The following is a 25550-nucleotide window of genomic DNA, read 5'->3' on the forward strand; positions in this document are numbered from 1 at the left end:
AATGACCATGGTATTACTGTGCTTGATTGGCCAGCAAACTCGCCTGACCTGAACCCCATAGAGAATCTATTGGGCATTGCCAAGAGAAAGATGAGAGACATGAGACCAAACAATGCAGAAGAGCTGAAGGCCGCTATTGAAGCATCTTGGTCTTCCATAACACCTCAGCAGTGCCACAGGCTGATAGCATCCATGCCACGCCGCATTGAGGCAGTAATTAATGCAAAAGGGGCCGACTTTTCATAGGGCCGACATTTCTGTATTTAAAATCCTTTTTTTTATTGATTTCATGTAATATTCTAATTTTCTGAGATTCTGAATTTGGGGTTTTCATTAGCTGTAAGCCATAATCATCAAAATTATATCAAATAAAGGCTTGAAATATCTTACTTTGCTTGTAATGAGTCTATATAATATATTAGTTTCACCTTTTAAGTTGAATTACTGAAATTAATGAACTTTTGCACGATATTCTAATTTTTCGAGTTTCACCTGTATATAAAATAGTGGCTAACCTTTTTCAACAATTAATAAAATAAAATATTTTGTTTTCCTGGAGAGAAAATAATCATAATTGTTTAGAACAATGTAAGTGTAAAGGGTAAAAAAGACCATTTTGAGTGAACTATTACTAAAATAGCAGTGACTGTTGTAAACTTGTGGTTAGCAAGATGGACGGCCAAGTCTCGTGAATTAATATAGAATCTTGGGTAATATAGGACTGAGCAGGGAAGATGTTGAGAAATGCTGAAGGCTGGTGATAGATGAAGCTTGAAGGAGATACTCCCGGCACATTTATCCCGCACTGAGAAACACACTGCAGTCATAATCTCCTGAAGGTGACCCACGCTTTTATCTGTACACTCACGCAATCCTGAAGCAAACAAGCAATGTCAATATGTTACTGCATGTGCAAAAAAAAAGAAGGAAAAATAAACTAAAGCACAAAAAATTAATGCACCATTTCTCCCAAATAAATTGTAAAAAGAATACATTCGACAACCTCCAAATATGGATCAAACGATCTGATCACTAAACCCATTGACACCTATATTTAGTGTTGTCCACTTGTAATCGGACTACAAAAATAAATAAATAAATATAATCGAACGAATCTTAATACCATTTGTAAACAGGTTCCATCTTTCCTCTTTGTTGCTCAGAGGAAAAAGCTGTAGAAAGAAAGAAATGAAATTGTAATGCTAATGAGTGAGATGCAGCATTCATTTCTGAATCATAATGTCTGAGTGTCCTTTAGATCAAATGACAGTGTGGGAAGCTTTGAATTTGCTGGTGGTTATGTTCATTTATAGCCACAAGTCCAAAGAGAGGATACACCCACTGTTCCTGTGATTCATCACCTGTGGCAGATATTAGCATGTTGTGACTCATTTATGTCTTAAATTTACTATTATTTGAGTGTCTAAAAGTCAATTCGCCTGGTGGGGCATATTAGTGGTTTGCTTGAATTTGGAAATTCTTTGATACAGATTTCCCGATTCAATTCCAATTCACAAGCTCTCGATTCCGATTAGATTCAATATTGATTCATATGGGTTTATTTAAGTTATAATGTCCCTTTTGCTTACATATAAAATAAATTATCTCCCAGCTATTGCTGTTAATTATACAGGGGACCTTTTAACTAGGTACATTATTATTATTAATTGTATTTTAGTACTTTTTCATCATTTTGGTCAGATTTTAGCTTTTTAAAAATGAACAAATAATTATGTATTCAATCAATACATAAGATATTATATTTCATACATTATTTCTGTTACATATTTATTGTTAAATTGCATAATTAGTACTATTTACTACTACATTGATTTGTTGAACACGTGCTAAAACTGGTACTGTCTCACTAACAAACAAAAAAATGCATTTCTGTAAACCACACCTTTAAATGGGCACGGGTTAAATAGAGAGGGCTCTAGTGGCTTTACCTTCCTTATCTGTGCGATGCATGATTAGAATAAATGTTTTTTTTTTGCAGTTGTTTTTCATCAACAACTGATTGTAAAGAACAGAAAGGGTATTAAATGAGACTGTATTCAATGACAAATGGGTTGCATGGATTTCGTTTTGGGGACACATTACACGGAACAACTTTTACTCTCAACACGCTGTGAAAGGATGGCTAAACTAGTTGCCAAATATATTCACTTTAGCTGCATAGCATGAAATTCGATATCAAGATCAGATAAAGATTGCGATTTAATCGGAAAAACAATATTTTACACACCCTTAGTGATCAGGTCTGCCTGATGCATTAATGTTAAATTTTTACCCTTTATTAATGCAGTTTTCTTAAGTTACGCTAGGATCAAAACTTAGTAGATCACTTAAATTGGCTTCAAATGATCCAATATGTCTCCAAACAGAACCTTCAATAAATAAAAAAATCAATAAAATAATTTTGTTTTAAATGAGATTACTTTTGAACCAACATTAGTCATGATTTTAAGACTTTCAGAGAATTTATATTGAATGAATATTTTCATTGAAATAGATTTTTTGCCCCATTGGCAAATAGCTTTTTCTTGTTTTAAAGTCATCATGAAACGGAAGTTATGACCGACTTTATTAATGTATTGTGACGTATTTCCCAGTGCAACGGCTTTTAGAATGGGGAAAAAAAGCGTAGGGCTGGGACTTTGGTTACATTATGAACATGCAGATGAATGTGAACAAGCGAGTAGAAGCTAATTTGTCCACGTTTTGAATCGCAATACACTTAAGCATAAATAATAAAGAACACTTACTCAAGCGGTATATCCAAGAAACCTCTGTGTGCAGAAAAATATAAATAAACTCCAGCGAGTTTCCTTTCGTCCAGTTTTGGCGTCAGCGTGTCTTATTTAGAAGTAATCATTCCTATTCCCTATTCCATACAAAGACAATGACCCTCCACTGTGAGAGCTTTAGAAGGCTGAAAGGTGATAATGGTAAGTCAAAACTAATTTTAAGAGATTCTTATCGTAAAATCTGTTTGGAATTTAACCTACAACATGAATTGTGCTCCTTTCGAAGTACCCTGCGAAGGCATGATCAGCACCAGACACGCTAGGGGGAGGGAGTGTTCTCATTCTAGAAAGCATTTGATTGGAAACGGTTCCCATGCCATCTGTGTCGTCATGACTGCGCCTCGGTCTGTCAAGCCGGAAGAGAGAAACGTTTGGTTACGTATGTAACCTCCGTTCCCCGAGGGAGGGAACGACATGTTGTGTCGGAGAAGCGATACTAGGGGTCTCTCTTGAGCGCTGATATTCACCTCTGATCTTATTGAAAAGGGCCAATGAGAGTTGGCAGTCGGTATTTGCATATCCCGCCCCCGGACATACGGGTATTTAAGCGGCGCAAATACGGGAGTTCATTCAGGATTTTTCTGAGGAGCCGGAAATGGTCCGGCCACAACAGTGGCTCGGTTCAGTGACATGGCGGAGGAAAGACACAACGTGTCGTTCCTCCCTCGGGAACGGAGGTTACATACGTAACCAAACGTTCCCCTTCTGTCGCTCTCTCCACGTTGTGTCGGAGAAGCGACACTAGGGGACCCATTCCAATCTTGCCATGCGCTGAACCTTGTACGTGGACCGCCGATACAGAGGCGGGCAGGGATTTCATCCAGTGCCACGCATCGTCTGTACCTGGCTGCACGTACTCTTCCCCAATGCCCCATAAGAACATCGAGTCCTTCTAGTTACCCTGGGAGGGGAACAAGGCGATGTTTGCCAACATGGGAACGGGCCAGCCTGGCTGGGCCTCTTTTCTCTCTATGTTTCTCGCATAGAGCAATCATGGCCGGGGCCCTTACACGCATATAGGGAAGGGGTCTTACCCAGACCCTGCGGAGACCACACCTGCCCTTTTTCTTGGGGAGGAAAAGTGGTAGACACGTCACACGGCCGTCTTAGGGCTCGTGTGGAAAGTATGGTGCGGTGGTAGATCCAGCCTTGAAAGGGGGGAGTTGCTACAGCACGGCGACCGAGGCAGCTGTAACTGCCTAAGGGAGACACGGGGGTCCGTTCGTAAGGGGACAGAACCGTGGAATTACACACAGGGGAGTCCGAACAGGAGGCCTTCTTATTTTACCTGTGGAGCCCCTATACCAGAACGGGGTGGCCATCAGGGTACCCGCAGTGGCTTGGGTCGGCGAGTTCCTCCGCTGAACCACGGACCCGGAGGGCTGGGGAGGAATCACCAGGGGCCCGACTCGGAGTGGGGTGCCCTGGGAAGAAGGCGCACTACTTTACCTTGACGTCAGGAAAGGGCGCTGAGCGCAAGCGATCCACCCGGCCGGTCAGTCTACGTGTTACCGAAGTTCTCACGGGCTCGGACCTGAGAAAACACAAGACGCTAACCGACTCAACGCGGAGGTTGTAAAACCTCGCAAAGGTGTTGGGTGTTGCCCAAGCCGCGGCTCTACAGATGTCTGCTAGGGAGGTGCCCTTGGCCAGTGCCCACGAGGACGCTAACACCCCTTGTTGAGTGAGCTCGGACCCGTAAGGGTAGGGGCACGGCCTGGGTGTGATAAGCCAGTGTGATGGCATCGACAACCCAGTGGGTGAGCCTCTGTTTGGAGACGGCATTCCCTTTCTGCCGCCCCCAAAGCAGACAAAGAGCTGCTCAGAGCGTCTGGTGCTCTGTGTGCGGTCCAGGTAAATGCGCAGGGCGCGCGACTGGACACAGCAACGAAAGGGCTGGGTCTGCCTCCTCCCGGGCAGCGCTTGCAGGTTCACTACCTGATCTCGGAATGGTGTGGTAGGAACCTTGGGCACATAGCCCGGTCAGCGTCTTAGGATCACAGACGTATCTGCCGGACCGAACTCCAGGCAAGTGTCGCTGACAGAGAACGCTTGCAGGTCCCCGACCCTCTTAATGGAGGCGAGCGCGATCAGCAGGGCCGTCTTAAGAGAGAGGGCCCTGAGTCCAGCTGATTCGAGCGGCTCGAAGGGAGGTCTCTGGAGTCCTGCCAAGACTACCGAGAAATCCCAGGAGGGAACTAGGCCTGGCCGGGAGGGATTCAACCTCCGGGTGCCTCTCAGAAACCTGAGGATCAGGTCGTGCTTACCCAAAGACTTGCTGTCTACAGGATCGTGGTTGGCGGTGATAGCGGCAACATACACCTTGAGGGTGGACGGGGACAGCCTCCTGTCCAGCCTCTCCTGTAGGAACAGAAGCACTGACCTAATCGCGCGTCTCTGCGGGTCTTCGGGTCGGGAAGAACACCAATCTGCGAACAAGCGCCACTTTAGGGCGTAAAGGTGCCTGGTAGAGGGGGCTCTGGCTTGGTTGATGGTATTCACAACGGTCGCCGGTAAGCCGGCTAGCTCTTCCGCGTCCCGTCCAGGGACCAGACGTGGAGGTTCCAGAGGTCTGGGCGCGGGTGCCAGAGCGTGCCCCGTCCCTGAGAGAGGAGGTCCTTTCTCAGGGAATTCACCAGGGAGGAGCTGTCGCGAGGAGCCTGAGTTCCGAGAACCAAGTCCGAGTGGGCCAGTAGGGGCCACCAACGTGACTTGCTCCTCGTCCTCCCTGACCTTGCACAGCACCGGTGCAAGAAGGCTCACTGGGGAAATGCGTACTTGCGCAGCCCCGAGGGCCAGCTGTGTGCCAGCCGTCTGTCCCGAGGGGAGCCTCTGTTAGGGCGTACCAGAGCGGGCAGTGGGAGGTTTCCTGGGCGGCAAACAGGTCTACCTGGGCCTTGCCAAACCGTTCCCAAATCAGCTGGACCGACTGGGGTGAAGCCTCCACTCCCGCCGGGCAGGCGTTGTCGTGATAGCGCGTCCGCTACGACGTTGAGCTTGCCGGGGATGTGAGTGGCACGCAGCGACTTGAGTCGCTGCTGGCTCCATAGGAGGAGACGCCGGGCGAGTTGTGACATGTGGCGGGAGCGTACGCCGCCTTGGCGATTTATGTACGCCACCACCGTGGTGCTGTCCGATCTCACGAGGACATGTTTGTCCCGAACTAACGGTAGGAACTTCCTGAGAGCAAGAAGGACGGTCAGCAACTCCAGGCAATTGATGTGCCAACGCAGCGGGGTCCCTTTCCAACAGCCCGCTGCTGCGTGCTCGCTGCACACGGCACCCCACCCGGACCGGGAGGCGTCGGTTGTGACCAGGACGCGTCGGGACACCTGCTGCAGGGGCACTCCTGCCCGTAAAAAGCAGAGGTCTGTCCAGGGTCTGAGTGTTTTGAGGCAGGCGGGGGTGATCCTTACCCGATGCGTGCCGCGGTGCCATGCTTGTCTCGGGACTCGAGTCTGGAGCCAGTGCTCGAGTGGTCTCATATGCATCAACCCCAGCGGCGCGACCGCCGCGGAGGACGCCATATGCCCCAGGAGCCTCTGTAAAAGTTTTAGAGGGACCACTGTGCCTGGCTTGAAGGAAGCGAGGCAGTCCAGCACCGACTGAGCATGCTCGATTTACCTGTGGAGGTCGGCTGTCTCAGGAACGCTTGGGAGCCTTCCGGGTCCTGGAGGGGGTTCGTGAGACAGGGGGCATGCGCTGCCTGCGGAGTGCTCGACGCTGGGGCTGAGAGCTGGGCCCGGGTTGAGGCGGAGCAGGAGCTGGTTTCCTCGCAGGGGGATGCCCTCGGCGGGCAGATGGGGCAGGGCCCGTAGCGGCAGGTCTGCGGCGGGGCATGATGTGTGAAATGGCCTCCGTCTGCTGCTTCACTGTGGAGAACTGTTGGGCGAAGTCCTCGACGGTGTCACCGAAAAGGCCAATCTGGGAGACAGGTGCGTCCAGGAAGTGGTTTTTGTCAGCCTCACGCATCTCAACCAGGTTGAGTAAAAGATGGCGTTCCTGGACCACTAGGGTGGCCATCGTCTGTCCGAGTGCCTGCGCTGTGGCCTTCGTCGCTCTCAGGGCGAGGTCGGTCGCTGAGCGCAGTTCCTGCAGCACATCAGGATCAGGTCCACCCCCGTGCATGTTTCTGAGAGCTTTGGCCTAGTGGACTTGCAGGAGGGCCATTGCATGTAGGGCGGAGGCAGCGCGTCCAGCCGTAGTGTAGGCCTTCGCGTTAAGCGAGGATGTTGTCCTACAGGGCTTGGATGGGAGTACGGGGCGACCCCGCCAGGAGGTAGGGCTACCGGGGCATAGATGGTGCGCAACTGCCCTATCAACCTGGGGAATCGCGTCGTACCCGTGGCGCTCTCCGCCGTCGAGGGTGGAGAGAGTGGAGCGGGTGGCACCTAGACGAGCGGAGAGCGGGGCTCTCCACGTGAGCGTCAGCTCATCATGCACCTCCGGGAAGAAAGGGACCGGGGGTATGCGAGGCCGCGAACGGCGGCTGCCCCCAGGAACCAATCATCCAACCGAGAAGGCTGTGGGGAGGATGGAGGGTTCCAGTCCAACCCCATGCTCAAGGCGGCCTGGGCAAGCATGTCGGACATCTGAGCTGTCGGCCTCAGCCTGGGCCTGCTGGCCCGAGGCGGCAGTCCAGGGAGTCCTCAGCATCAGACACCGCACTCTCCGATGCAGCGGCGAGCTCATCTGCTTCGGACTCGGGAGGATAGACAGCCGGGCCGTGAGGCGAGCCGCTATCGCCGCTGGCGTGGACGGAGACCAGCGAGCGTGTCGGGAACAGGAGGTTCGCGGGGGCTACCCGGCGAAACTGCACGCGCTGCCGCCCCAAATCGCCCCCAGCGCCAACCGCACCGTCCTTAATCCCGTGGGAAGAAGGAGCAATGCGGGTGCAGCTGGGGTGGCTTGCTTTCTGTTGAAAGCGAGCCGCGACCGCAACGTGGTCATGGTCATGTTCTCGCAGTGAGAACATGAACCATCCACAAACGCTGCCTCGGTGTGATCGCGGCCCAAACACACGAGACAGCGCCTGTGGCCGTCTGAAGCAGAGAGCACTCTACCGCATCCATGAACGACACAGGGGCGGAAAGGCATCTTGAAAAAGACGCGTCCTTAAAAGGACGTTCAACGCCGCTGTGTTTGCTCTTTTAGAGAAAATGACTCTTAGTAAAAAACTCTTTTAATACACAGTGTGTGTGTGTACGTGTCTGCGCTGTCGAAGCGCTCAGGGGCAGAAGGAGAAAGCTGCTGTTGTGCGCCGTCAAGATCCAACAGCATGCAGATCGTCAGAGGAAAACAGGAATGTTTAAGTGGCGTGTAACTCGCAGCAAACTGCAGACAGACCATCGGCTCCGAAGAAATTTTCTGAATGAACTCCCGTATTTGCGCCGCTTAAATACCCGTATATCCGGGGGCGGGATATGCAAATACCGACTGCCAACTCCCATTGGCCCTTTTCAATAAGATCAGAGGTGAATATCGGCGCTCAAGAGAGACCCCTAGTGTCGCTTCTCCGACACAACGTGGAGAGAGCGACAGAAGGGGAACTGCTGATTTTAAATGTTTTTATCTTCTGAAAATGAATTTTGTCAGCATTTGGAAGTACACTAGCATATTGATGAACTTAAAGGGAATAAATATAGACTAAAAGCATCAAAACCTTCATTTTGATTTCATGGTGACTTTAAGAATATACCCAACTTTTTTTTAAATATATGTTTAAAAAAGGGAAAAATCTATTTAATTCAAAGTATATTCTTTTAAAATAAGTCTAAATATCTTATGCCTTATTGCTTCAGATGTAAATGTGCAGTAACTTATTTTAAGGATATTCATATATTTTTACTGGGAAACAATAAATACTGATTAATAAATTATTTTTTACAATGTTGTGTTACAAAGTCATTGAAAAGGCAGGACATTTCTGATACAATTGTCTCTGTTTCTCTGCTGCACAAGGGCTACTGGGAAATATAAGCTTGTACCTCCAACTCTGTCTGAGTGCTGTCGGGAATCTGTGGGCGGCTGGTGTGCGTCTGGCTGCTGCATGTGTGTTGCTGCTTGTGTTTGTGGGTGTGCGCTTATCTCAGCTGTTTTGTAATGTTTATATTGCATGTCTTTGATTAAAGTAGCAGTTTTAAGCAGCATCAAAATTGAACAGGCCTTGCATTAGTATTCAGTGCTAACTCAAACACTTATTTTTCTTCTATTATGTGCATGTGGGTAATTGACATGTCCCTTACTTTATTCAATTTAATTTTGCTGGGGCTGTGTACGTTAATAAACACTTCTGTAAGGCCATGTCCACACTAATACATTTTCTTTTGAAAATGCATTGCTTTTGCGACAATTACGGCTCTCATCCACATTGGAATTGTATTTTCCTCCACTGTAAACCGACACTTTTCAAAAACCATCTCTAATACCGCATACTTGAGGGAGAGCCTTCATGAAATAACTTGACGGTGGTGACATTTTTGAAAAATTATTAAAATGACATGGCTCCTTAAATATAACACTGCAGTTCTGAGGAGAAATGGCCATTGGGTGGTGCTAAAGGTGAGTTTAATTTCCTCCCAAACAGATGAGGTTTTTAAGATGAATGCTGTATGGATTTGTAAATCAACAAAACATACAGGACAAAAAGGAAGTGTTTATGAACTGATAATCCACCCTTTCTGATTTGTGTGAAAGGAAATAAAGTGATTGTTCTTAGTCTTTAGTGTTCATTCTACCAAGAAAATGCTGTGATATGTACATTTAGCCATGTATAAATATGCAGATAGAGTAACATGTTTCGATAGAACCAGGTTGACTTTGGAAAATGATGACTTTAGGAACTCAATACGGATAAGTGTAGATGTGCCCTAAATGTTCCAGTTTAGCTATTTCAACTAAATATCAACAAATTTTTCATGCTATAATCCATTTAAAACTATTTTGAACAGGATTTTGCTGATTATTTATTGTTGTTGTTGTCTGATAACACTGTATTTGGCACAAACTGGGCTACAATAATATGTGAGCAACATGTGTTTACATGTTTGTATTTTTGAGAAAATAACATGTATGCATAGTGTGGCAGGGCGGAGGGTGGGGCCGGGTTGTGATTATACACACCCGGTCCCTTATCAGGCTAATTAAGCCTCCGAGAGGGATAAAGGCCGATGACAGACGGCGGTGCGACGAGAGAGACGTTTTTTGACGTGTTTCAGAAATATGCTCGTGAACCCAGAGACTACTTACAGCTCACCCATCTTGACAAAAGCACAAGGTTTTGTTGTTATTGTGAGTGTACACAAATAAAAGTAGACCCTTTATAGTCTCTAATGATGACTTATACTTATCTGTATGCCCCAAAATGACGGAGAATTGTTATGTTGTTTCCGCTGTAATGACGAAGAAATCCAGCAGGATGCACCAGCGTGTCCGTCGACCCCAGAGGGTTAAAGGTGCACTCAGTAATGTTTTGCAGTATGTCTTGCACTGACACCTAGTGACAAGGATGCTGCATAATTCAAACAAAGTAGTTTTCAGTTACGAATGCCATTGTAGAAATTCAATATGCACATTAAGACAGGATTAATTGAATCCATGAATGAAAGTGCCCAATAACAAGGCAGTTACTGAAATAGTATTCAGCTGGTCATGTGATGCTAACATGGCTGCCCTCATGAGGCACCCCTGCTCCATGTAGAATAAAATAGCTTTTGTAAGGTTACTGATATAACTGTTAACTGAACTCTTCATCTTGCAAGAGTGGTCATAATTTTATACATATGTTTCAAAATCACTATTCTTTTCTTTAGAAGTAAAACTTTTTAAATGAAGAAAAACATTACTGAGTGCACCTTTAAATGAGATACATTGTGCATAGCTAAAAATTTTGTACCTTTTAAGAATTCTGTTGTCACACCACAGTGCCATTTCAAATTAACTAGTTAATTCAAAAGGTAAAAAGAAATGGTGACTGGTCACACCAGTTAATTACACTTTCCCTAATACATTCATATACATTTTAACCTAAAAGAAAATCTATAATTGTTTTAATTATGCATTAACAACATGTGGAGCAGCTGTCTTTTTGTTAAAATGCACTGCTTTTTGGAGTGTTACTCCATTACATCCTGTCTGGTTATTGAACAGGGACCCAAAAAAGAGGCCCTGCTATCCGTCGGAGCCCCATTCTAGACACATGATGAATCTGTCTATAACGAAACCATCCATTCCTGCTAGAGAGATTAACTTCCCCTGTGCTCTACCCTCTGAAGCCCCCTGTCATCATGACAAAGCTGTTTACCTGGCCTCCTAAAACCCTGCTGCTTCCATTCGGCCACTCACCAACTCTAATCCCTTCCAAAACTCCATCCTAGTGTTGAGCGGTGATTTCCGCCAGAGGGATCCAGGGAATGAGGCTGGGGACGGGCGTCTTGCATCTGCCACGATCAATATTCGCTACAGTCCATTTTGCTGAGTATGTGGGAACTTGCCGGTCATTCTGCATGTATATGGAAGCATGGCTGGAATCCACACTGCCTGAAATGGATTGGAATATTGGGTCTTGAACTTGATGGCCTTTCTAATAGCTTTATGGAACATTGTGGATAGGAATAAATATGGCTTAATAATGTTTACAGATTCACTATGACATTTTAATGTAGCGGAGGAGCTTTAAAATGCTTGACATATCCAAAGAGTAGCAAGAAAAAGGGATTGTTCTCCAGAAAGAAATTCTCATCATTGACTTACCCTCATGCCATTCCAAACCTATAAGACATTCTTGAGTGAAACACAAAAGGAGATGTTAGGTAGATTGTTAGCTGTGATCACCATTCACTTTTATTGAATGGAAAAAAGATGTAATGAAAGTCAATGGTGATTTTGTGCTTTAACATTTCCCTTTGTGTTACACAGAGAAAACAAAATATTCATACGGATTTGAAACTACATGAAGCTGGTATTTTCATTTTTGGTTGACTGTCCCTTTTATTGGAATCATTTTAATAAGAGATTCCGGTTTGTACTGCTAGTGTAAAAAGAGATAAAGACATAAAGCGTGCGCTTCTGATTAATTGTTTAGGGATTTTGTCCTCTCGGAGCGGCTGCTATTCGGATGATTTCTGGCTATGTTAATAATTCTCATCATCCGGAAGATGTAGCCTTGATTCAGTTTTCTGAGAAAATGCCTGGAACATTTTCATTTCTGTAAACTAATGTAAATTCCCTTCAGCACAATCGCTGGATGCAGTGAACTGGTCGATTGACTCAATGATTCAGCTAATTAAAACATAATAGAGCAATTGTCAGGTGGCTTTTATGAGTACCGTAAATGTTAGCCAGCTCCCATTTTCTGTGCTTCTTTTTGAAAAAGGGAGTACATGTCTTTTGAATCTGTAGGGGCCAGACATGCTGACCTCACTGTGTGAATCTCTGTTCAGATCACAGCCTCCGGGGGAGACTGCAGACTCATAGAGCAAGCGAGACAGTGCTTTGAAAGACCAGCCTGCAGCATCATATGAACACTAGACTACACCTGACCTTTTCTAAACCACACATTCAGAGGAAAATTACAGCTTCTGGGACAATGTTTGAAGGAATATTTCAAAATGATAGTTATCAGATATGTTAAGAGAAGTAATCAGAGTGGTCCATTGTGAAGGAGATTAGGCTTCCAGGTTGGAGTTAACAGAATGACGCTCACTCTCAGATCTGAGGAGGTGGTAGTTATGTGGTGCTGAGGTAAACAGAGTAAAGATTCAATAGAATAGAATAGAAGAACAAGGAGCCCTGCAACAGATGGCATGGCCCCCACAGTGCCCCCCTCCCCCACCCCACCGCCCACTGAACATGGAATCAGTCTGGGATACATGAAGAGACAGAAGCATTTGAGACAGCCTAAATAGATTAATTATAGAATTATCCAAGAAGCTTGAAACATCCTATCAAGGAAAACTGTGTCCAAGTGTACTTAGGAGAATTGTTGCTGTTTTGAAGGCAAAGGTGGTCACACCAAATATTGATGTAGCTTTTTTTATGTTTACTGGACTTTGTTTGATGCTAACTGATAAATGAAAAATATTGATGGCATTATTTTTGAAGACATCCTCTCTATGCAACATTTTTCACAAGATCTAAAAATTTTGCACAGTTCTGTTTGTATATATATATAGGGATGACTATTTAATGCGTTTAATTCAGTGCGATTAATTCTATAAAAAAGAATGCGTTTAAAACAATATCACATTTAATCATGTCCCCAGACCGGAATATTACTTCCATCTGAGCAGTTCAATTCTCCAGGGGGCAGTAAGCGAAACTTCAGCAGTTTAGGCAACGCGCTTATACAGAAAACAAACCACACTCACCTACAGCAGACAGCACAGAAGTGGTGCTTATCATTTCCTAAATTGTGCATTCTTGTTTCCTCGCTCCTCCGTCCTTGAGCCTGTGACCGGAAAGGAAGCTTATCAAGGACACTTGAGTGAAGAAACACCAGAGCATTCAATACGGAAGACTTTTTGGTCGATGCACCAGACGCACATATAAATTCTCCTTCCCCTTCACATCCCACACAACAATTTAATGTTTCATCTTTGTGGTTTAAATAGACAATAATTGTCACGTACTTAAACAGTGCATCTTGAATTATTTGTATTTATTATGAATATATTAATCCATAAAGTGTCAATAACATAAAGACAACCATGCCGAGGTACTGCAGCTGCACCAAAACGCATACAAAAAGTGACGCACGAGTGAGCAAGGACATTTCGTTTTACAAACACATCTTGCTTTGATTCCTCAGTCCTCGTTTCCTTTCCTTTCATCCTTTCCTCATTTCCTAAGAAGGTGGAGTTTGGAAGCGAGGACAGGAAACAAGGACGCACAAGATCCCAAGATGAGATCATGAGAACACATTATGGCATTGGACTGCAAATCCGAACGATGGGATCTCAAGACGTGTTTTCAAATTATGTTTCACTTGACACACCGACATAAAAACGTTTATGACGTGATGCAACCGAGACTCTCCAAAAGCGTATGAGACACGCACGTGTACATTGAGGCATTCTTAGGCAAGCCTTCATAATAACTCCATCTATGACTGATAGACAAATTCAATTGCAAAATGGATTGCTGTGATCTGTAGGCCAATGATAGGTTTATGTTCAAATATATGGAAATAAATCATATATTGTGTACTTAAGCCACTTTTTGACATTTGTATTTCTTTACTTGTGTGCCACAATGATGTAATGCATGTTATTATTTTTTATTAGTACGTAAGTATTTTGAGAGTATAGGGAGACTAACGCAATTGCATAATTCACCGTGTGTCTTGGGAGTGCAGGGAAGCTGCTGAGCTATTTGTTTGCCACAATTCTCTGATGAATCTTTTCTCATCAGTTTGTTTGAACACAATTTTTAAATTAGAAAAGCTTAGATACTGTACATGTTCTGTATTATAATACCTCTTAAGGGCACATGCAAATTCCATGAAATAGGCAGTTTTGACAATTGTTCTCCTCATTAAATAAACTTTATGTTCTGCAGGAACCCTAACATTAGGCTTAATCAAATACTGGACCTGGCTGAGTATTATAAAATCCTCTGTTACATAATTGAATTAATAATTAATGTGAGTTTCATGAGTCACTCCCTTCAAGGTTATTGCATGCCTTCATAATGACTGCAGCCACAACAGCTTTTTAATACATTGGAGTATCATAGGTTTGGAGTATATTATAAACTAAGTACATCTACATCTAATAAAGGGGCATTACGCCTGATTCAGCTAAATTGATTATTTATGGTTGAGCGTAAAAAATAACAAAGCAGCCGTTTTGATCTGCTTTTATAAAAACTTTACAGATTGTGTGGATCTGGATCATAATGGATCACATGTGGTGGGATGAATAAGTTGAGGTGATGCTTGAAACGCAACACAGAAGCCACAACAGAGTGAGTTGTTCCAGGCAGAGCTGTAAACACAAATTAGCTGTTCTTTGGTTTGGGTGTTATGCTGTAATGATTGTCTGTGTACTCTCTCATTCTGTGGGTGGATTGCAGACCCCTCGATGTGACCGCCGCAGATCTTTCAATTAATCAGCCTTAGACATTTATCAGTTCACAATGATTTAATCAAATTACACTGCTGACTTTGATATTCAAGAATGCCTCCTCTCAGGCAGTGCCATCCCTGTTCAAAAGGCCAGCCTTATTGGTCACCAGAACATGTTTGTGTGTGTGTGTACTGGTGTGCCTGGTAGGCTTCTTAAATAGCTTATACAGGGGCGTAGTAACTATTATAACTGGACTTGTCCCCCTCACTTTTAGAAATAACTAATCATTTCGTAGGGTCATGTGTTAGACAACAATCATGTCAAAGTATATTTCTTCAAAAAATATATTATTTGGCTATTATATTGAATTTAAATTAATGGTAATGGTGATGTTTATTTCATATTTATTTTAGAAAAAAAAAGGGTCAGTGACAACAGTGTAGAGGTGAAACAAGCTTTAATGCTTTGATTCCTTGGTTCTGGCTGACTTGACCAATGTTTTAAATGTTTGAAAGCAGTCATTAAATTGTATGATAATTCTTCTGTTTAATATGAAAATTTGCATTCATATATGGTTGCTATGTTTTAGTCCTTCTTATTACATTTACATTTATGCATTTGGCAGACGCTTTTATCCAAAGCGAATTACAGAGCCCTTATTACAGGGACAATCCCCCCGGAGCAACCTGGAGTTAAGTGCCTTGCTCAAGGACACAATGGTGGTGGCTGTGGGGATTGAACCAGCGACCTTCTGATTACAAGTTATGCGCTTAGCCCACTTTGCCACCACCACTCATTAAAGTTCTATCATAAAAAAATCTTGATTGGCTGATAAGTTTAGTTGATATGCTTTCTTCAAATGATATCTCATGTTCTTAAAAATATATCACATATCCTTAAAAAAATATATATGTGTGTGTATATATATATATATATATATATATATATATATATATATATATATATATATATATATATATATTATTTAAAACTGTCATAATGTGAAGAGAGACTGATGAAATTTAGAATGTGTTTTCCCCACTTTTCTGGTTGTTTCTATACCCCTGAGCCAATGCCTCCCTCGGTAGTTGACCAAGCATTATTTGCTGGTGGCTATGCAGGTCCGCCAGCTAGACCAGCACCAAACCAGCTTGGACCAGCATTAAAAAACCTTATTAACAGGAATTGCTTCTCTCTGTAACCCAACACAATCTTTCCAGAAAGTTCCACGTGCCTGCCCATGCAAGGCTGCCTGCCACTGCAGAACCCCTCTCTGAGGAAGGAGGGTGATTTAATTGGAATTTACAAAATGTGACGCTTTGATATTTACTCTACGAACCCCATTACAGCTCCAAGAAATTGCATTTTGGAGCAGTAATAATGATCATAAAACTGTGTTGGGTGGAAATAGAAGCGTTCTCTCTCTTTTCTCTGCACCAGAACTAATTTATAACAGGCCTAATGGAGGAGTCATAGATGTGCTAGAGCTGGAGCTTGATGATTTGTCAAACATGGCTGTGAAGACTCATCTTCCTAACTCGTAGAGTTTAAAAATTACACCGTCAAGTCATTTTTATTTGTATAGCGCTTTTCAAAAAACAGATTATTTCAAAGCAGAAAATTATCTTGAAGCTGTAAGTCATCATTGTGCGGTTTGATAAAAAATAAAAATAAACTGATTGTAAATTATACCTTTAAAAAAAGAATAAAAATAGGATTCATCCTAACCAGCTGCGACAAGTGAAAAGGCATTTTATTTTTGGAATGGTTTCTATTTCTGCAAAGTTGCGCTGGGCATCCTAGTCAGAGTCTAAAATGTGTCTAAAATCCTTTTCATAATAGTAAGTATATTAAAGCCACGTCTCACTTGCCAGTTCAGAACACTTTTTTGCCGAGGGTGTCACACACCTACCAAAGGTTTTGCTTGAGGTCTTGCTCTTTTCAGCCTGAGCTCTGTCACCAAGTCAGATTGATGGAGACATAAGACTTTCTCTCCACTTTGCTGTCACCTGGAGATCGGCAAAATAACAACAGTAGTACCACGTGAACATAAACAATGGTAACAGATGTGATTAATAAAGTAACTTTGCCCTGTGTATGCGTGATTTTATATTTATCCTGTTTTTAGAGAGCATTTGGTTGGACAATAATCTCTATAGTGCAAGAAGAGTCTGTTCTTTATTCCCAGAAGAGAAAGTCTGTGTATTTTAAATGCGTATATCTGCTGAAGGTTAATTTTGTCAACTTTTAAGTGTACTCTTGCATATATATATATATATATATATATATATATATATATGATTCAAAGCAAGTAGATATGGGCTATAAGCCCATTCATTCTGAGCATTTCAGAATGATTGAATGGACGCAGTCTCTGGAGATTGAGTGCCATCACTTGCAGTATTTTCAGACTTGCTGAGTGTCATGACTGAACACACACTGTATGTTTGGACCACTTAAGTTAAATGAAGCATGAAGTCAGTCCAGGGCAAAACTGCATCAGCCATTTTCTGTGAAAATGTGTTTTCTTGTGTTTTTGTGACTGTGCTTTGGAAATATTGTTTTAGTTAATATCTGATGTCATGACCCTAGGTGACTTTTCACCACTTTTTCTGCTATTTTTCAGTGTGTTATCTCTCAAGTGTCTTTGTACATCTGGTGTGCATTCCTGATTTTCGACACAGGCTTGCTACAGGCCCTTTGAATCATACTCTGTACCCAAGCATTTGGAGAGCTGAATATATTTTTAGAGTATCTATTTGCACCCGGTGTAAATAGCATCTGCCTCACAGTGCAGCTATTTGTAACCCAGTAGTCTGGTGGAACCAGAGAAATATAATATAATATATAAAAATGAATATAAATGTTGATTTAATCACAGTGATTTGCTCACAATGAATGTCGGGAAGTTCAGAGAAGGGTTTGATCCGGAGGCGGGGTCTGTCGATCTTATTCGTTTGCGCGGCTCAGCGTCACTTGTGTGAAGTCTGCATCACTGTATTACCAATATTGTTGTAACCAGGTTTTTTTGTTTTTCAAATTAGGGATGAGTCAAAATTTATTTTTGTGGTAATCAGCATTATGCTACAAATGCTGTAAATTGCGCTTAACTTCTATTGAACCCGGAATATTTCTTTAAGACCACGAAAAATCTAGTATAAAATGTAAAACATTTTAGCACTTCAGCTTAACCTTGTTCATACACAAACCTGCTGTACTGAAATACTCAACTGGTTCAAGTGTTTGAGCTACCCTTAGATCACAGACTGCATCTGTGTGTGAAAAAAGAACCGAAATCTACCGTGTAGTATATTTTATTAGTCCATTCCAAGAGTCTGATAACAGGCCCATTGGAATCACATTGACATATCAGGGCCATATAATCTCATTTATTGTGTATAAATCGCATGAATGTCATTCATTGCCGCATGTGACATGAAGGCAGTACCCTAATGGGATTGAGTAGTCGCAGAGAACAGACTGAGGACTAGATCGAATGACAGGTCAGCATGTGTGTTGTATATTTCACCTTATAATGCTGTATTTTATATAATAACTGAACTCTTCATGCTAACCTTAAGCTTGCTGGCTTATAGTATGTGTGCATGCGTAGGCTGGCAGTGAAAGATTATTCAGTTTTACTGCAGTAGAGCACTATGTCTGGACTTTGATCCATCTGTCACTTATGACCCTCACTGTCAGTCACACCAACACCCCAGCATGAGCCCACTGCAGCTGGAGCACATCTACACTTGCCATCTGGCACTACATGAGACGATCAGAACTTACTAGTGATATGCCTCAAAGTGTATATAGTGTTAAGTGAGGATTTTTCTGGGATCAGGAAACCAATATTCAGTCTGCTTTTGTTGTCAAGAACATTAAAATCAAAAGTAGAGCCACAAAACATGATTGATTGAAAATTATTTTAGACAGCGTTTTGTCAGAATATTTACATACTTGCCCCATTCACTTCTGTTGTAAGTGCATTACTGTAACCACTATTTTTTTTAATTATTATTTATATAGTCAAAATTATTCTTTGTGGTAATCAATGTTATGCTATAAATGCTGACACAAAATTAAATCTACTTTTAGGATCATTAAGATTTTTGCACAATGACGTATTTTCATAACAATAAGGCATATTTCCCCCAAATTGTCACTAGCTTAAGGAAAAAAAATCTGTAATGTGAATAAAAATTATTTTTACTGTAGTAATTCTACTACTGCCTTTGTTGGTTTTAAAAATACAAGAAAATTATTTCATTTTGGTAACACTTTCTATGAAGCATGTATTTATAATGCATTATAATGTATTCATAATACCTTATAATATGTTATATTGTCTCATAGAATTGTAATAACAGTTATAATATGATATAAAACTTACCTATTTGTGGTTCTAACATTTAAGATTACGATGCATTATAACGCACAATTACATCTTTATTTATAACAGATTTAATGTATGCATAATGCCTTATAATAAACATTCTTGTGACATCATACATTCTTGGAACGCAAATGAGTAAAGATCCATCATTTACAGTGCTGTTACTTTGTTCATTTTTGAGTGTTTACTCTGAGGCCAAGGTCCATTTTAATGTGAGCAATTTAAACTGATAACTCTATTACATTAATAATGTTATGTGGTATTGTGGATTTTACTAGATAATTTATTTTAAGTATTACAATAAAAATGTTCAAAGCAATGTGTCTTATTACATTCATAATATCTTATGGCTGTTTAAAAGAAGACCTACAGTAGCTTGTATTACTTTAAAGCAAAGACCACTTATAAATGATTATGACCACATTATAAAGCCTTTTTGATGTTTACAAGAAGACGTTACATTTGCCATTTGACTTAAAGTGGTAAAATACCACTCATAAGTTGTAGGAAGAAATTGTGCATGTTTTGATCTTAACTTATAATACATTATACCTTAAAATAAATGTGGATAAAACGTGGTGTTGATTATGTGTTATAATGCAGTACAGTGCAAAATTTGGGCACCCCTGGTTGCTGTTGAATCATTCTGTACAGCATTTTAAGCAATAGTAGTGTATTATTTTTATTTAGGACAATTTTAGAGTAAAAAAAAGGAAAGGAGCATCACGCAAATGTTTGGGCACCCCAAGAGATTTGAGCTCTCCGATAACTTTTACCAAGGTCACAGACCTTAATTAGCTTGTTAGGGCTATGGCTTGTTCACAATCATCATTTGGAAAGGCCAAGTGAAGCAAATTTCAAACTTTATACATACTCTGACTCCTCAAATCTTGTCCCAACAATCAGCAGCCCTGGGCTCCTCTAAGCAGCTGCCTAGCACGAAATTACAATAATTGATGCCCACAAAGTTGGAGAAGCCTATAAGAAGATAAAGCGTTTTCAGGTAGCCATTTCCTCAGTTCGTAATGTAATTAAGAAATTACAGTTAACAGAAATGGTGGAGTTCAAGTCGAGGTCTGGAAGACCTAAAAAACTTTTCAGAGAAAACTCCTCGTAGGATTGCTAGAAAGGCAAATCAAAACTCCTGTTTGAATGCAAAAGACCTTATGGAAGATTTAGCAGACTCTGGAGTAGTGGTGCACTGTTCTACTGTGCAGTGACACCTGCACAAATATGACCTTCATGGAAGAGTCACGAGAAGAAAACATTTCCTGCGTTCTCACCACAAATTTCAGCGTCAAAAGTTTGTAAATGAACATCTAAACAAGCCTGAGGCATTTTTAGAAACAAGTCTTGCAGACCGATGAAGTTAAAATATAACTTTTTGGCCGCAATGAGCAAAGGTATGTGTAACAAAGACTCAGGTAGGCTGGGATCCATAAGCAGTGTTTTATTGAAACTCACAGATATATGCAGGCAATGGTCAGGCAATGGGAAATCAGGGCAAACGTAGGCAGAGCAGGAGCGTTGTGAGGGAAGCAGGATGTCAGGGCAGGCAGCAATGGGCAATCACGAAGAGACAGGCAAGGTTCAGGTAGGCAGGCAGTAATCAATCGTAGTCAACAGGGAAAGCAAGGTCGGTAGGCAGATAATCAAACAGGAATGGTAGTAGAACGCTCAGTAGTGTAGCCGGAACAAACAAGACTTCGCCCTGAGTGTGTAACTGCGTGAAGCTTAAATAGAGGGAGCAGGGATGGGAATCAGCTGTAAATTTAATCAAGCCCGGTATGTGGTTCATGGGTGATTAGAACTCAGGTGAATCAGATCTCCGGTGGCCGATCGCGGAGGTGCTCTCGAAAGCGTTTGTGATAGTATGTTTGGAGAAAAAAGGATGCAGAATTTCATGAAAAGTACACTCTCCAACTGTTAAGCACAGGGGTGGATCGATCATGCTTTTGGTTTGTGTTGATGCCAGTAGCACAGGGGAACATTTCACTGGTAGAGGAAAGAATGGATTAAATTAAATACCAGCTAATTCTGGAAGCAAACATCACACCATCTATAAAAAGCTGAAGATGAAAAGTGGACTGCTTCTACAACATGATAATGATCCTAAACACACCTCAAAACTTACTTACCATGGCCCTTTCAGTCCCCCAACCTAAACATCAATGGAAATTTGTGGATAGGCCTCAAAAGAGCAGTGCATGCAAGACGGCCCAAGAATCTCACAGAACTAGAAGCCTTTTGCAAGAAAGAATGTGTGAAAATCCCCCAAACAAGAATTGAAAGACACTTGGCTGTCTACAAAAAGCTTTTACAAGCTGTGATACTTGCCAGGGGGTGTTACTAAGCACTGACCGTGCAGGGCGCCCAAACTTTTGCTTCGGGCCCTTTTCCTTTTTTGTTATTTTGAAACTGTAAAAGATGGATATAAAAAAGTAAAATTGCTTAAAATATTAAAGAAATATGTCATCTTTAACTTTATGCCTTTTGGAAATCAGGCCATCTTTTTCTCGCTTAGCTATTCACAGCAACAGAAATTTTGACCAGGGGTGCCCAAACTTGTATACTCTGAAAGTTAAAACCAAAAATAAGTATTATATCATATTATAACTGTTACAATTATTTGAAACAGTACAGCAATTATTATAACAGTACAATATCATAAGGTTTATTATTAGGCATTATGCATACTTTATAATGCGTAAAGAATACCCTTATAATGCATTATAAATACAGGCTTCATAGAAAGTATTAATGTGATTTATTTTTTATTGTAACAGTAAATAACCAAATTACAGTAATGAAAATCACCATTGAGAATAATGGGAATTACAAAAAACTTATTCAAAACAGATTACAGTGATGAGAAGTTGAATGGAGCTAACTTAAAACCTCAAATAGCAATGTGACAAAGCAACAAAACACTAGAGGATTTGCACCAAAACTTTTCACACTGAGCAGTTACCATGACTGAAACTTATATACAAACAAAATGACCTACATGACAGAAAAGAGTTTGTTTGTCACAGATCAGTTTTTCTCTTTTTGAAGTGTTCCATAGGGATGCATTGTTGCACTCACGCCTTCACTATATTTGCCAAGTTGGAGGAAGACATAGCTCACGACATTCTCTGTGTGGGACACCATCACAGCTATAAATATTTACGGGATGCAGCTGGGGTATAATAACTATTCCTCACTTGATTGTTAGGCTCACATAGTTAGTACTAACCATTACCCTGACACAGTCGCTTACTCTGATTGCTGGCAGAGACAATGGGCTCCATCTCTTGCAGCCATGCTTGTGATGTGATTAGTCATATCACCCCAGGTCCTGATAAAGACCTGATGGTCAACAGAGGAGATGTGGCGTCTTGGCCAGAAGGAGCCATGGTTGTTTTTGTGTGTTGCTATGAAATCTTGGCTGGAGCAGTGGCTGCCTCAAAGCAGATGGGTGGTGGCAGACTACTCTGTGAGGCAGCATTTTTGTTGATGGATACCAAGCTCCGATGGCAAGTTCCATCCATTACTAAATTGCTCTGTCAGCTCTGTAGTGAAGCAAGATGCTTAAAGACACACGCAAACACCAGCTTACATACTGAGACTGATTTAGACTTTACTCTATGGCACTTCAGTAAAATGCTAAAACCTACTTTTTTTTGTTTTAACAGAATTGAGAAGTAAACGTAAATTCAATTAAATAAATGTAAGCGCAGCGTAGTTCTAGTGGTAAGACTAGCAGCTGTACACCATCACACTATAAGCTGTGTAATTCCTAGCCATTCACATGTAAGCCATTGCTTTATAAGTCTGCTCACAATCTATCACATTACTGTTTCGATGTGCTAACATGACAACCTCCACCACCCAACCACCACCAGTTGAGTCCCGTCCTGCACGGGGGTTTCAGGGATATAGAAGGCAGGGGGCCAGAAGCCTAAACCGTGCATGAAGGAACTCAACTGGTGGCGGTGGGGAGGTGGAGGTTACTGTGTTGACACACTGAAAAAGCTAATTGGTAGATTGTAAGCAGACTTTTATAGCAAGGACAGATATATTATTGGCTAGCAGCTAACTAGATAATGGTGTGATGTACAGCTGCAAATCCTCCAGCTAGAACTACGCTTACACTTGTATTCATTTTTAGTAAGTATCTAAACATCCTTATATAAAGAATACTTGACGTAAAATTATGGAAAGTTAATTTTTATTACTTCATTGGAATTTATTCATTTATTAAATTTAAACGTAAATGTCACAACATTGTTGCATTTATACTAGACACAAGACGAAACTATTTGGCATTGCAGGAAGAAAATAAGTAATAATGAAATAATTTCTTCTTTTAAGGATGTTTAGAGACTTTATCTGGGGAACAAAAATACAACAAAACAAACTACTTATACCATTTATAATACTTTAAAATTAGTGCTAAAGCTGAAGTGTGTAATTTCTGCTCAACATTCCTTACCGAATGGAATTGCAAAAATAAAAATTGTTAAACAGCTTTCTGAATACACCCTTCATTAGCTATTAGACAAACTAACAGATAGTCCCGCCTCAAACTCATTGGGTTGATTGAGCCAGTGTTGTTGTGTTGGGCCAGATGGGCCCCTCAAAGCAAACAGAGGAATGCTAAATGTGCCACAGAGCCGAAGTGTTTACACTTTTCGGGGATATCAACCTACAAATAGTTTACTTATAAATTGTTTCTGCATATTAATCCGAGATAGAAGTATTTGTACATCAAAAAGCATTACGTGCTTTAATATCTTATGCAGTTTTGCTTCTCAAGTAAATGTATTTTGTTTTAAGGATGTTTAGATGTTTAACTGGAAAAACAAGAAAAAATAATGATTAAGAAAATGTTTATGTGCAGTGTATGAGTACAGTCACTTATCTTCTTTACCCTTGTCTTTTCTTCCCTTTCTCTCTCTCCAGCGGAGCCGCTACCTCTGATGGACCTGTGTCGACGTGCTGCGCGCCTGGCCCTGGGACGTGAGCGTCTGCAGGAGATCGAGACCTTGCCATTGCCTCAATCTCTGAAGAATTACCTCCAGTACCAGTGAGAGCATGGGACATCAAGTAGAGACACGCACAGAGGGGAAGTCTGAGGTGCTACTATAGCGCTACCATCAGGCAATAGAGGGATAATGTTTACATTGTGGCTCACTGGAGGAATCTTAAATTCTTTTATTTTAGTTAATTTTTTTCCTCCTTGTTTAAATTATTGACGGCTTTGGAAGTACTAAGAAAAGTGTGACGCAGCTAGAGATGCAGAAGCTTGGCATACATGCAGCTCCTCCAGGTGTGCGGGATTACAGGAGGTGCCGTTTCAGAAAGCACATTAACATTCGGATGCCTTTGCAAGCCATCAGTAATAATCTCTTAGCTCCTTTCCTGGATGTAAAGCCTGCAGAGCATGGTCACAGGAGACATAGGCAGCTGGAGATCGGGCATTTCAAGTCAAAATCCAACAGCCTTGGAAGGTGCCAAGCCGGAAGGTGCCGCTACCTATGCTCTGGAGCACCAGGTGGCTTTAATATACGGACTGACAGAAGTCTTTTTACCATTTGCTGGATGTGTCTTCCCAAGCACACATGCATACGCACATATACGACCAACAATCATATACAGATTCACTTTTTTTTTTTTTCGTCTGTGGGCTTGAGTCACTTTTCTATCTAAATTTGTATCATGATTTTATCGTGCGTGTGAACTTTCAGTTCTGATAAGGATTTTATGGAGATGTTTTTGGCCATCTTTAATTTTATTTATCAGGTTCTAGTTCCTTTTAATGAACTGAGAATGTGCGAATTAGAACATAGATATCGGACACTATCATACTCTCATCACAAATGGCTTTCTATTTTAAACTGGGATGCTGCTTTTATTATTATTATTAATTATTATTATTATTCTGTCTGAATGCTCAGTCTGGTTTTCTGAGGAAGACAATGGAATGTAAAGATCTTGCTAGTGTTAGCATATTTTAAATGTGAATAAAAGCCAAGTGAATGAGAAGGATGCTGTTTACATTTTTGTCTGAGACTGAAGATGGCTGGATTTGTGTTTTATCATTTTCACTGAACACAAAACAAGTATGTTCTAAATCACAGTAGTGCTTATTTACAGTACATAACAGCAATTTTTGCTTCACGTTCCACAGAGGGTTCCCTCCTTTCCCACTTTTCTTTCTGTGGTTTCTCTCTCTCTCTCTCTCTCTCTCTCTTGTCTGACTCCCACTCTATCACAGTCAGTGGCGGGCAAGTA

At 41.8% G+C, this 25550-nt stretch overlaps 1 protein-coding gene across 1 annotated transcript in view; it reads left to right on the forward strand.

Annotated features, from left to right (window-relative positions):
* LOC127645633 (SPRY domain-containing SOCS box protein 4-like) overlaps positions 1-25295 on the forward strand; it is a 92946-nt gene extending 67651 nt beyond the window's left edge. The window contains exon 3 of the mRNA XM_052129305.1: positions 24219-25295. Within this exon, the coding sequence (XP_051985265.1) occupies positions 24219-24346 (128 nt within the window). The 3' untranslated portion in view covers positions 24347-25295. The remainder of the gene's footprint in view (positions 1-24218) is intronic.
* Positions 25296-25550: the final 255 nt, after the last annotated feature.

Source organism: Xyrauchen texanus, chromosome 6 (assembly GCF_025860055.1).
Source record: "Xyrauchen texanus isolate HMW12.3.18 chromosome 6, RBS_HiC_50CHRs, whole genome shotgun sequence".
Taxonomy (NCBI): Eukaryota; Metazoa; Chordata; class Actinopteri; order Cypriniformes; family Catostomidae; genus Xyrauchen; species Xyrauchen texanus.